The following is a 13,474-nucleotide window of genomic DNA, read 5'->3' on the forward strand; positions in this document are numbered from 1 at the left end:
TTCCCAATTTTAAACCCCATACAGTATCCCCCTGTTCTGTGCTGCCACCAGCTGTCTGTCACTGGAGCCTTGTGTGTTGCGATGATGCTGAACAGGTTTCAGCAAAGCTTCCAGACTAAGACAGACTAGGAAGAAAGGCTTGACGATCTACTTCCAAAAATCAGCCAATGAAAACTCTATGGCTCACAACACACTGATCATGGCAATGGCACAGAATCAGCCAACATTTCGTTCCATTGTGCACAGGGTCACCACAGTAGGAGCCAACTTGTCAGCCACTAACAACAGCAGTTTACCTTTGTGTAATACTTAATGATTTATAATTTGTGTTGGGGAAGGCCTTGGATAATGCAGGATAAATCCTATTACCATAACTTATAATCAGGTTCTCTGATTATAATAGAATTTAGTTGTGGGCTTTGTTGGACTATAATATATTAAACAGACTTTAGCAGGTAACGGTCTTGCTTATTCAGAGCTTTTGTTTTCTAGAATAATATTTGTGGCCATGAGCCTTTAGATACATCGCCTTGACTAACTGACTCTGTTAGAAGAATGTATAATCCTAGAGTGAAATTATTAGGGTTACTCTGGAAGGCATGTTTGCCCTAATAGCATGACCCCTTTCAAGCCAAGATTGAGTTGTCCTTGATTCTCTGAGTTCCACTTGGTGGGACATTGACCTTGCCCAACCTTTCCCAACACTGCCAGCTACAGCTATAACTCTGTCATGACCACTGGGATAAACAGTTGCCCACCAACATTTTCTGCCTCTCAGGTTCATTTGGAAGCTGATTTCCCATTTACAGTCCATGCTGACACAAGGCCGGGGCCTTTATGACTGTTTGAGACAAAAAAAAAAATAGGCATTTGCCACAAATTACTGTTTCTACAGTGTGTTGTATAAGGTGTCTGCATTTTTGGTAGGAAAAATAGAAATTTTGAAAAAATATTTTTTGAGACACATATGTCCCTGTGGACTAGGGGGGACTCTGGAGGTAGAATTAGTGGGATGAGGTATGTCCATCTGGGCTCTAAGGGTAGGCTTGTGGGAGGGAGCAAGAAAAGAAAAATCCATACCACCTACCAAAAATTCAACAACACTCAATGATTCAGCATGCTTCCATTAATGAAAACACACAGTATCGAGAAAAAATTCAAAGCGGAAAATAATTGGGTCTTGAAAGAGATAAACTGTATGCCCTAGAGCATAGGGCTGCCAAGACTAGGATTGAACCCTAGTGAAAAAACTGTCCAGCTAAAAATCTTTGCTTGGAATTTGCCTCAGGGCCTTTTTCATAATTGTTGTTGTTGTGTGCCGTGGAGTCCATTCTGACTCATAAATAACCAAAAACCAAACTTGTTGTCCTCGAGTAGATTCTAGTTCATAACAACCCTATAGGACAGTGTAGAACTGCCCCATAGGGTTTCCAAGGAGCAGCTGGTGGATTCGAAGTTCCAACCTTTTGGTTAGCGGAGCTCTTAACCACTGTGCCATTCTTACTCATAGCAACCTATATATGAGACAGGGTAGAACTGCCACATAGGGTTCCCTAGGCTGTAACCTATACAGAAGCAGATAGCCAGGTCTTTTCTCCTGCAGAGCTGCCGGGTGAGTTCAAACCACCAACCTTTCAGTTAGCACACCAGTGCTTAACCATTGTACCACCAGGGCTCCTTCATTATTGTTAGGCTTCTGGAATTTGTTGCAGCTTGTTGGCCAGGCTAGAGCTGAATGTATGCACATTTTAGTGGACTATGTCCCTATGTAGGGTGGTTCCTCACTAGTTCAGTGAAATCGTAGTCTTTAGCAAGGATAAGACTCATTTATTTAAAGGGAAAATGACCTTAAATGTTTTATTTAAGTTAGACAAAAGAAACAGGCTACCATAGTCAAGTATTATGTCTCTTTTGCAAACTTTGACTATTAAAATTGAGCCTACTAAGTTTTTTTCCCCTTTGTTATTTTTCCAGAAAAAACAATTCAGCAATATGTATCAAGAGCCTTAAAAATGTTCATAAAATGCATAGAAAATACACACAACGAACTGATACTAGTGATTACCTCTGGGAAGAAGACTAGAACTGAAAGGGAGGTGGTCATCCAGGACTTTAGTCATAGTCAAATCTACAGTGTATTCATGCATTAATTAATGTAACTGATTTTAATAAAAGAGAAATATCCTTCCACAACTAAGACTCTCTCCCAAGGAAATAATAAGAAATTCGATGCAGAAAAAAAATCAGACACAAATAAATTCCTGAACTAGGGGATGGATTAAACAAGTTATGTAATATTGAGTGAATATTATATAAATAAAAATGATATATTATGGAATTTCTAAGTATATTTTGCAGTGTTTATAACACAATGATAATTTAAACATAGCAGAATAGAGCTATATCCTATTTGATTGGGTAAAAATATACATATCCTCCCTAAAATATTATTAGTAGTCATCACTCTGGTGAAATTTGTTATACTTTTGTGTGTATGTGTGTGTGGTTTTTTGTTGTGGTTATACTTGACTATTTTCCAGAGTTTCTACAATTTGGCTTCTAGAATCTAGTTTCAACATACTTTTTATATTTGCCTTTGGTCTTGTGTTGCAGGCGTGCCTGTGTGATTCGAGGCCAAGTGGTGGCTGTAGATGGAACCCCTCTAGTGGGAGTGAATGTTAGTTTCTTGCACCACAGTGATTATGGGTTTACCATCAGCCGGCAAGATGGAAGGTATGTCACTATTGCTTCTGATCATTTTGGGGGCCAAATACTGACTTCTAGCCATAGGTAAAACCAGAGCTCAAATGCTACAGTGATGGTAAGCCTGTCTTGCTTCCAGCTATCCACTGAATAGAAAACTCACCAGTGATGTTTATTTCCTCTATTCTCCATCTAATTCAAATGAAATTTCTCTTCTAACTCTTCACCGTTACTCTCAAGTCTCTTTTAAACCCTGGCCACGTGGAAAGCTTTTTTTTTTTTTATCTTTTGTCTTAATTCCAGTTATAAATATAGCTTCAAAATTCAGTGAGATGATGCAGATAATAAACAAGGAACCGTAGGCCAGTTAGATTTTCCTTCCATGATAGCCCCGAAATATTTCAGAAATGAAGATTTTCAAAGGATTTCGTCTAGATATACAGAATTCAACCACATTAATTAAAAATACGTGTCCTTCCTAGGCTGCCTATTTGGCTAGTGACTACAATTGAAAAGCATGGCCAATCTTGCTAGGGAAGCTCTTTATAAAGAAACGGAATTAGTGATTTAACCTTAAGTACCAACCAGGCTCCTCCCTAAGGACTTCTCAAGGTTCTCTAATACCTGGGAGGCAAAACCACTAAGTATAATCTTTTCATCCTGGAAAAGGATTTGCTCACAAAAACATTTTTGTTACTATCATTTAGATAGACATTTGCTCAGAATATTTGAGTCAATAGGCCCATGTGTCTAAATTAAAGGTACCTATTTATTTTTTATTTATGACTCTCAGGAGCACTGTAATAATGGCTTTGAGGTGCCCTGGTCTCCAGGTGGTTACCCTTAAAATGTTGTGCTCATAACAAGCTGCTTCAATACTCACATAAAGAGACCTGTTGGGTTGGAACTTTATCACAGTGTGAGAGACTGTCTCATTTCCAGAACGTACAATCAAACCTTATTACTCCAAACCACTTCAGAATTGTTAATTGTTCAACTTGAGCTACTCTGGATTTATTTTTCAATTGCCTGTCAAGAAAATGCTTTTAAAAAATAATTTTAAAAGATAATAAGGAAGAGTTTTAACCTACTTAAGAACACAAACTGTTTTTAAGGACTTGAGTAAATCATATGAATTATTTGTATGTAAATTATATTGCTAATTGCTAACTAGCCATCTATTCATTATAATAAGCTGAACACAACTACTTTGGTAGCAGGTAGTCTGCACATCTATGTGTATATATGAGAACAATAAAGACTACGTTTTCGTTCAAACAGTCCATAATTGGACCTTTCTACTAATTCAAGTGGGCCTTTCTTCCAATTAGATTGAACTGAATTTTGGTTACTTCCCTCACCAGGAACTGGTACAAAATTAGCCTCTCCTTTGCCCGGCATCTTCACTCATGCTCCAGAAATTGAAAAATGAATATTTCTTTAAATAGAATATGCCCTCCAGGACATTTGACTTCCCGTGGAGAACTGATGGGCCATCAACTTTTTTAGCTTTCATACAAAGGTTTCAGTGAACTATTAGATATTCACAAAAGACTCTAAAAGAAACTTGATACCTATAAAGTCTAAAGATTTCTGTTTCCAGAAATATTAAAGAGGGAAATTTTTTTGTTGTTATTTTTGTGTTTTTAGTTTTAAGTAAAATCCCAAGACCCTCCTCCACAGAGCTCACTGTAAGAACAAGGTTTATGTAGCTGACAGATACTAGCCAGAGTCCCCTCTGGCAATAACTCTCCCCTCAGGCTCCACAAAGGGTGTAAGCATTGAAAATACGTGTCCCAAATGCCAGCAGACTGTCCCACTGTCATCTCTTGGACATAAAGTGACAGTGTGATGAGAGTTTCCATTTATACGTCTCTGCTTGTTGCTACCTCAGATTGAATAAGTACATTTCAAAAGTAGAAAATTATAAGGAAATTCTACCTGAGGGCAAAAGGACTACAGAAAGGCTGAGACTAACATTTAGATGTCTAGTAGACGGAGTGTGATATGAAAGTTGCTGAAAGGATCCTCCGGCTCCAAATCTCAATCCTACCCATCTGCCTCAGTGCCTGTATTTTCTACCACTGGCATCACTGCTTTGGGTTAAGCTGCTGACTGTCCCAAAGTCACTATTAAATACAAATATTTTATATGGAACTAATTACCCCTATTATCATCCATTTCCACAAGTTAATTGACAACTTTTCCTACAGAATCAGGAAAGGTCTAGGTCATAGGACCAAAGTGATATATACAAAGCAGAAAGAAGGATGACAGTGGAAGTCTGGGCCACCTAAAATTGTGAAAAGATTAGATATTAAAATAGAGAGGGGCCAAACCAAAAAAACCAAACCCACTGCCGTCGAGTTGATTCTGACTCATAGCCACCCTATAGGACAGAGTAGAACTGCCCCCATAGAGTTTCCAAGGAGCGCCTGGTGGATTCAAACTGCCAACCTTTTGGTTAGCAGCCATAGCACTTAATCACTACTCCATCAGGGTTTCCAGAGAGGGGCCAATATAGCAAAAAAGGGGGAAAGGGTAATTCTAAAGGAAAAACAAATATTTGTATCTATTATATGCCAGATGCTTCTATAAATGTGATTCAATTTCATCCAAACAACTCTGTGAGATAGATATCATCATTATCATCACTCCCACTTAGTGGATAAGAAATTTCAGGCCCAAAGTATAATTAATTTGTTCAAATTAATACAGCTAATAAGTGATAGAGCCCAAGATTTGAACCCAAGTAATCTGACACATTCTCTATGATTTACCATCTTCAACTTAGATATGTAACAGGTGTTCAGTAAAGGCTTGAAAGAGAACTGTTTTATAAATTGTTAACCTTGGGATAAGTAAAATAGGCAAAGCAATTACCTTTGAAAGTTCTTGAGAAGCATTAAAGGCCTCAAGAACTTCGTTGTGATGACTTTGGAAGATGAAGGGAGGAATCCCTCTGATTCTCCTCAAGGCAAGAGTTTGTTCATTTGTGAATACCATTAGGGCAGAGAAAAGCATTTTGCATTGCCCTCAATAGTCTTCCATCTATGGACAGGACTGATGTGACCTATAAGGGAATGACAACCATCTCCAAACAAATTATATCCTCTCCCTCAGACCTTTTATACACACAATCATATGACTTTATAACCCGACCCATTACAATGCATGTGATTTGTGGTAGAGGAAATACCAAAGAATCATTCAAAGAGGAATTCTATTTGTCATTGGAATCATATTCATGGATTTTTTGGTCACAGAGCCACCTCCATGTCAATCGGTGAGCCAGCCAGACAGAAGGAATCGGCTTATATGATTGTAGGGCTGGCAGTTGGAAACTCTCAGGAAGGAGCTGATGCTACAGTCTTGAGGCAGAATTTCTTCTTCCTAAGGGAAACCTATTTTGCTCTTAAGGCCTTTCAACTGATTGGATGATGCCCACCCACATTATCGAGGATAATCTCTTTTACTTAAAACCAACCACATCTAAAAAATACCTCCACTACAACACCTAGATTAGTGTTTGCCTGAATAACTGGATACAATAGCCTAGCCAACTGACACATAAAACTAACCATCACAGGAAAAAAAAAGTCCTCAAGAGAACTTAAAATCAGTATATGCTCAGATAATCAAAAGCTGGCCCAGAGTTCACTTGAACTGTTGTTGTTAGGTTCCATTGAGTGGATATCAACTCACAGTGACCCTATGTGACAGAATAGAACTGCCCCCATAGGGTTTTCTAGGCTGTAATCTTTACAAGAGCAGATCACCAAGTCTTTCTCCAGCAGAGGTACTGGGTGGATTCAAACCACCACCCTTTTGGATAGCAGTCGAGTGCTTAACTGTTGCACCACCAGGGCCCCTTTTGAAGTACATTTTAACTACAAGGAAAGAAAACATATTGTAAATGTAATACAGCAGTGAACTTGATTTGAGAAGGAAGTTGACATTTTTTTGAGTCCCTACTATATGCTTGACCCTTCAATCTTTATCTCATTTACTCGTTAACAATAATAATTAAAAAAAAAAAAAAACCTGTTGCCTTCGAGTTGATTCCAACTCATAACGACCTTATAGGACAGAGTAGAACTGCCCCCATAGAGTTTCCAAGGAGTGCCTGGTGGATTCGAACTGCTGACCTTTTTAGTTAGCAGCCGTAGCACTTAACCACTACTCCACCAGGGCTTCCATTAACAATAATAGCTAAGTAATATTTAGCTCCATATTACTAATGAAGAGCCCTGGTGGTGCAGTGGTTAAGAGCTTGGCTGCTAACTAAAAGGTTGGCAGTTCATACCCACCAGCCACTCGTTGGAAGCCCTATGGGGCAGTTCTACTCTGTCCTATAGAGTTGCTATGAGTCGGAATCAACTCAGTGGCAATGGGTTTGGTTTGGTGTGGGTTTTTTTTTTTTATTACTAATGAAGAAATCAAAGGTCATGGAGGCTAAATAACTAGCCCAAAGACACAAAGATAGCATAGCAGAACTGGGATTCAAACCCAGGTGTGTATGATCCCAAAACCCACATTCTACAAAACAAGATGGCAGCCCTTTTTGCTTAATCTTTTAAGAAGTAGAGAATATTACCCAGGAGCATATGTTCTTATTTGGATGGCTTATTTTGTTTTTGTTTTCAAATAAATAAGCACTTCAGTTTTGAGTTGAGGTTTGGATGAAGCAAATAAACTTGCCCAAGGACACAGAGTCAAAACAACACAGAATGTGAACTAGAAGAAAGTTTTCTTGACAAGTAGTTTACGATTTCCCCCACTATACTTGCCTTAAACCACTCCTGCATTATCATGAATTCAGCCTCTGTGTCTTAAACCATAAGACATTTGGATTTTCTTTTTTTAGTTGAAATCTAGATTATTTTCTACAGCTAATGCAGTTCTTCAAATCCTCTTTTTGGAAACGCCTTAATATTACAGCTACTTGACTGAAAAATCAACAGTAAAAAATACAGCATTAGCCATCCTTTGCTACTGTCCATTTATCTCTATCTGGAAGGTTTGTACAACAAGACGCAATTGGTAATACTATAATAAATATAATAAATGTCATATGAAGGGAGTGGGAAGATGTAATTAAGTCTGATTCCATATCAGGGCTTTTCGTCATTGAAAAGGTGTTTTACGGAAAGATCTTTTTTAATGCAGGGAATTGCTTACATCTCTCTCCTGTGGATTTAAGTTGTTTTGAGTATTAAGGAGCACCATATTGGCCTTTATCCATCTTTAAGATATAATGATAATAATTCACCATTATTTTACTTTTATATGGTATTTTATGCTTTTTGAATTCTTTTAAATACATTATCCAAAAAAATATCATTATGCTTAAGAGAGAAGGGAGAACAATCTGGTGAACATTGAACTGAAATCTGAGTCTGTTATGCTCCAGTATAATAGATGTGTCAGAGTCGACATCTAGAAATGGACACAGTTGGCTTACAGGAGAGATAGTTGGATACAGAAGACATTGTTGGTGGAAATGGGCAGGATCCATTACAGGCTGTCTTACAGAAAGGACCAAAAGGCATGTTGGAGGGAACCAGAAATCCTAAGTCTAGGGTCCAAGTAGAAGAGGGAGCCAAAGAGTTCCCATTGTGGAGGATTCAGGCATGGTACAGTTCAAGCAAATTTCACTGAACAATTTTCCTCTGCTGATGTCTTTCTCCAAATGCCATCTCAAAGATATCATCTGGTTTCTGAGGCTATGTTTGTGACCCAGAACAAGATATTTAACCTTTTGGATTCTCACTTTTCATATGTTACATTATAGGAATTTTTTGAGGATGAATAATGCATTATATTAAAGACGCTGTTGAATGTTAAGTGGTATCTTTCTGTTATCTCTAGTACCTGAAGGGAGAGCAGTGATGTCAGATTTGGCTTTGGAGAAAAGCAAGTAGTGATTTAGTTTAAGATAGTATTAAAATTGGCTTATAAATTCTGGGTGAATATCAACTGCTAGCATGGAAATTCTTCTCAAAAGTCTACTGAATAGTTAAAAGAAGTCACCCATGGGATAAATATTTAGCTAGAGGGAATTTATAAAATACAGAGTACAAACGGACATAGTTAAGTCCCAGAAGAAAGAAACCCATTGCCGTCGAGTCCATTCCAACTCATAGTGACCCCACAGGACAGAGTAAAACTGCCCCATAGAGTTTCCAAGGAGCAGATGGTGGATTTGAGCTGCCGACCTTTTTATTAGCAGCCAAACTCTTAACCACCGTGCCACCAGGGCTCCAAAAGAAAGAAAGGACACCAAAATCAACCTATTTTTATAACTTTAATTCCATTTTAATTGCTCATTTGGTTGAAACTGTCTTATATTTTTCCCTTTCAGCTTTGATCTTGTAGCAGTCGGTGGGATTTCTGTCGTCTTAATCTTTGACCGATCACCTTTCCTGTCTGAGAAGAGGACGCTCTGGTTGCCTTGGAATCAGTTTATTGTGGTGGAGAAAGTAACCATGCAGAGAGTTGTATCAGACCCACCATCCTGTGATATCTCCAACTTTATCAGCCCAAACCCTATTGTGCTGCCTTCACCACTCACTTCGTTTGGAGGGTCCTGTCCAGAGAGGGGAACTATTGTTCCAGAGCTCCAGGTGAGTACATTGGCCTTTGAATATATAAAATCGTGTACCATAAGGTAGTCAACAGTGCGAAATGTATGAATTCCTTTTCCTATTGCTCTTGCCAGCTCTGTAATATACCGCCCTTCCATTGTCAAGAGAAGCTTTCAAAGATAATCACTCTGGCACACATTTGCAGAGTAATTGGCCAGGGTATTTAGGTGCTATCTGTGGCCATGAAACAGAGCAAGATGAACTAGCTGTCATGAGAATTAAACCCCAATGCTTGACCTAATAAACGCTGTGCTCTAAAGAACAAAGTTGGCTGGCTCTACTCTGGTAACAGTATAATTGATGAGCTTAGACCATTTGTGATTCTGCATTAAAGCTTCTTAAGAAATCTACTTTGCACCCATTGTCTAGTTTGCTTCCATTGTCTAGTTTGAATCCATTGTCTTTGTTCTTAAAAGTCATGAAAACTCTTCTTATTTAGCTGTGTTTCATAAAGATAGTTTTCAAGCCTATAGAGTTTTTTTTATGTTTTGTTTCTGAGTATTAAAGCTTTATAGTCAGGGGAAGACATATTTTTGAGCGTTGAGATTCTAGGATGCCTGAATTTTTTATTAAGCATTCAATATTTTCTTTTCAAAATTAAACCATTCGAATGGCCACAGTACAATTCCAACACATTATAGAAGCATTTCAATGATAGTTAAATGTAGAAGCCACCAAAATGGACTCATAAGTCTTATAAAGCCAGAACTCAAGAAGTATACTCAAGAAAAGGTAAATGAACACTCCAAAATAGGTGGTTTTTCTTCCATCACAACTTGCCCACTAGCTATTAGCAGTGCCCAGAGGATACCACTCATGAAAACCTACAAGAAAAGGAACCCAAAAAGTTGTTCCTTCTATCATTTTTATTGTTTTTCCTTAGAAAGGAAGAAAAAAAACAAGACAGTATTTAATGAGTACATTTGATTGGTACACCAATCCTTCACAGTTGTCATTAGGAAGTATGGCTGTTCTTTCAGCACAAAAGTTTTCAAAATGATCTAAGATCCCATGTTCCCTTAGGGAAATTAAGTACTAAGGTGCTAGTTGTCGCACAGCCCTTCATTATTGTTTTTCTGCTGCCATCTAAGAAGACAGAGCTGATGGGTGAATTCTGGCATCAAATAGCAAACGTAGAGAAAGAAAAACTGGACCAAAAGTAGACCAGAAGGATTGGTGTCCTCAGAAACAGGAGCATGATAAGAAATCCTGGACAATAAGAGACACCATGTGTTTAACAATCAGTTTTGTTGTGTGCACTAGCTTGGAAGAGAGAGGATAAGGTTCTGAGCTAAAATTGAATGAAGGCATGAAAATATCCACACTATTCATGTCATCTTAAATATGTTCAATAGGGTGCATTCTTTCTTCAGAAGTTTTGAAAGACAAAAGTCACAGAACACAATTCCTTTTCCTTACAGAACACCAGTATTGGTTGCTTAAATATTGGTTGTCAGTTTGTCGTACTGTGGGGGCTTGTGTGTTGCTGTGATGCTGGAAGCTATGCCACCGGTGTTCAGATACCAGCAGGGTCACCCAAGGAGGACAGGTTTCAAGCTGAGCTTCCAGACTAAGACAGACTAGGAAGAAGGACCTGGCAGTCTACTTCTGAAAAGCATTAGCCAGTGAAAACTTTATGAATAGCAGCAGAACATTGTCTGATATAGTGCTTGGAAGATGAGCCCCACAGGTTGGAAGGTACTCAAAAGATGACTGGGGAAGAGCTGCCACCTCAAAGTAGAGTCGACCTTAATGACGTGGATGGAGTCAAGCTTTCAGGGCCTTCATTTGCTGATGTGGCACAACTCCGAATGAGAAGAAACAGCTGCAAACAGCCATTAATAATCAGAGCCTGGAATGTACAAAGTATGAATCTAGGAAAATTGGAAATGAAATGGAACACAGAAACATCAATATCCTAGGCATTAGTGAGCTGAAATGGACTGGTATTGGCCATTTTGAATCGGACAATCATATAGTCTACTATGCTGGGAATGATAACTTGGAGAGGAATGGTGTTGCATTCATTGTCAATAAGAACGTTTCAAGATCTATCCTGAAGTACAGCGCTGTCAGTAACAGGATAATATCCATACGCCTACAAGGAAGACCAGTTAATACAACTATTATTCAAATTTATGCACCAACCACTAGGGCCAAAGATGAAGAAATAGAAGATTTTTATCAGCTGTTGCAGTCTGCAATTGATCGAACATGTAATCAAGATGCATTGATAATTACCGGTGATTGGAATGCGAAAGTTGGAAACAAAGAAGAAGGATCAGTAGTTGGAAAATATGGCCTTGGTGATAGAAACAATGTCGGAGATCAAATGATAGAGTTTTGCAAGACCAACGACTTCTTCATTGCAGATACCTTCTTTCACCAACATAAACGGCAACTATACACATGGACCTCACCAGATGAAACACACAGAAATCAAATTGACTACATCTGTGGAAAGAGACGATGGAAAAGTTCAATATCATCAGTCAGAACAAGGCCAGGGGCCGACTGGGGAACAGACCATCCATTGCTCATATGCAAGTTCAAGCTGAAACTGAAGAAAATCAGAGCAAGTCCACGAGAGCCAAAATATGACCTTGAGTATATCCCACCTGAATTTAGAGACCATCTCCAGACTAGATTTGATGCATTGAACACTAGTGACTGAAGACCAGACGAGTTGTGGAATGACATCAAGGACATCATCCATGAAGAAAGCAAGAGGTCACTGAAAAGACAGGAAAGAAAGAAAAGACCAAGGTGGATGTCAGAGGAGACTCTGAAACTTGCCCTTGAGCGTCGAGCAGCTAAAGCAAAAGGAAGGATTCATGAAGTAAAAGAACTGAACAGAAGATTTCAAAGGGCCTCTCCAGAAGACAAAATGAAGTATTACGATGACATGTGCAAAGAGCTGGAGATGGAAAACCAAAAGGGAAGAACACGCTCGGCGTTTCTCAAGCTGAAAGAACCGAAGAAAAAATTCAAGCCTCGAGTTGTAATAGTGAAGGATTCCATGGGGAAAATATTAAACGACGCAGGAAGTGTCAAAAGAAGATGGAAGGAATACACAGTCATTATACCAAAAAGAATTAGTCGATATTCAACCATTTCAAGAGGTGGCATATGATCAGGAACCGATGGTACTGAAGGAAGAAGTCCAAGCTGCTCTGAAGGCATTGGCGAAAAACAAGGCTCCAGGAATTGATGGAATATCAATTGAAATGTTTCAACAAACAGATGCAGTGCTGGAGGTGCTCACTTGTCTGTGCCAAGAAATATGGAAGACAGCTTCCTGGCCAACTGACTGGAAGAGATCCATATTTATGCCTATTCCCAAGAAAGGTGATCCAACTGAATGTGGAAATTATAGAACAATATCATTAATATCACATGCAAGCAAAATTTTGCTGAAGATCATTCAGAAACGGCTGTAGCAGTATATCGACAGGGAACTGCCAGAAATTCAGGCCAGTTTCAGAAGAGGACGTGGAACCAGGGGTATCATTGCTGATGTCAGATGGATCCTGGCTGAAAGCAGAGAATACCAGAAGGATGTTTACCTGTGTTTTATTGACTATGCAAAGGCATACGACTGTGTGGATCATAACAAACTGTGGATAACGCTGCAAAGAATGGGAATTCCAGAACACTTAATTGTGCTTATGAGGAACCTTTACATAGATCAAGAGGCAGTTGTTTGGACAGAACAAGGGGTTACTGATTGGTTTAAAGTCAGGAAAGGTGTGCGTCAGGGTTGTAGTCTTTCACCATATCTATTTAATCTGTATGCTGAACAAATAATCCGAGAAGCTGGACTATATGAAGAAGAACGGGGCATCAGGATTGGAGGAAGACTTGTTAACAACCTGCGTTATGCAGATGACACAACTTTGCTTGCTGAAAGTGAAGAGGACTTGAAGCACTTACTAATGAAGATCAAAGACCACAGCCTTCAGTATGGATTGCACCTCAACATAAAGAAAACAAGAATTCTCACAACTGGACCAACGAGCAACATCATGATAAACGGAGAAAAGATTGAAGTTGTCAAGGATTTCATTTTACTTGGATCCACAATCAACAGCCATGGACGCAGCAGTCAAGAAATCAAAAGACGC

The 13,474-nt window shown here is 38.9% G+C and overlaps 1 protein-coding gene across 8 annotated transcripts in view; it reads left to right on the top strand.

Moving 5' to 3' along the window:
* The window catches only part of TENM1 (teneurin transmembrane protein 1), an 893,898-nt gene that overhangs the window by 717,678 nt on the left and 162,746 nt on the right, over positions 1-13,474 (top strand). For all 8 annotated transcript variants that reach the window (XM_049871612.1, XM_049871606.1, XM_049871609.1 and 5 more), the window contains 2 exons: positions 2,614-2,733; positions 9,068-9,329. In XM_049871612.1, coding sequence (XP_049727569.1) covers positions 2,614-2,733; positions 9,068-9,329 — 382 coding nt within the window. The remainder of the gene's footprint in view (positions 1-2,613; positions 2,734-9,067; positions 9,330-13,474) is intronic.

The sequence above is a fragment of the Elephas maximus genome, chromosome X (genome assembly GCF_024166365.1).
Source record: "Elephas maximus indicus isolate mEleMax1 chromosome X, mEleMax1 primary haplotype, whole genome shotgun sequence".
In the NCBI taxonomy this organism is placed as follows: domain Eukaryota; kingdom Metazoa; phylum Chordata; class Mammalia; order Proboscidea; family Elephantidae; genus Elephas; species Elephas maximus.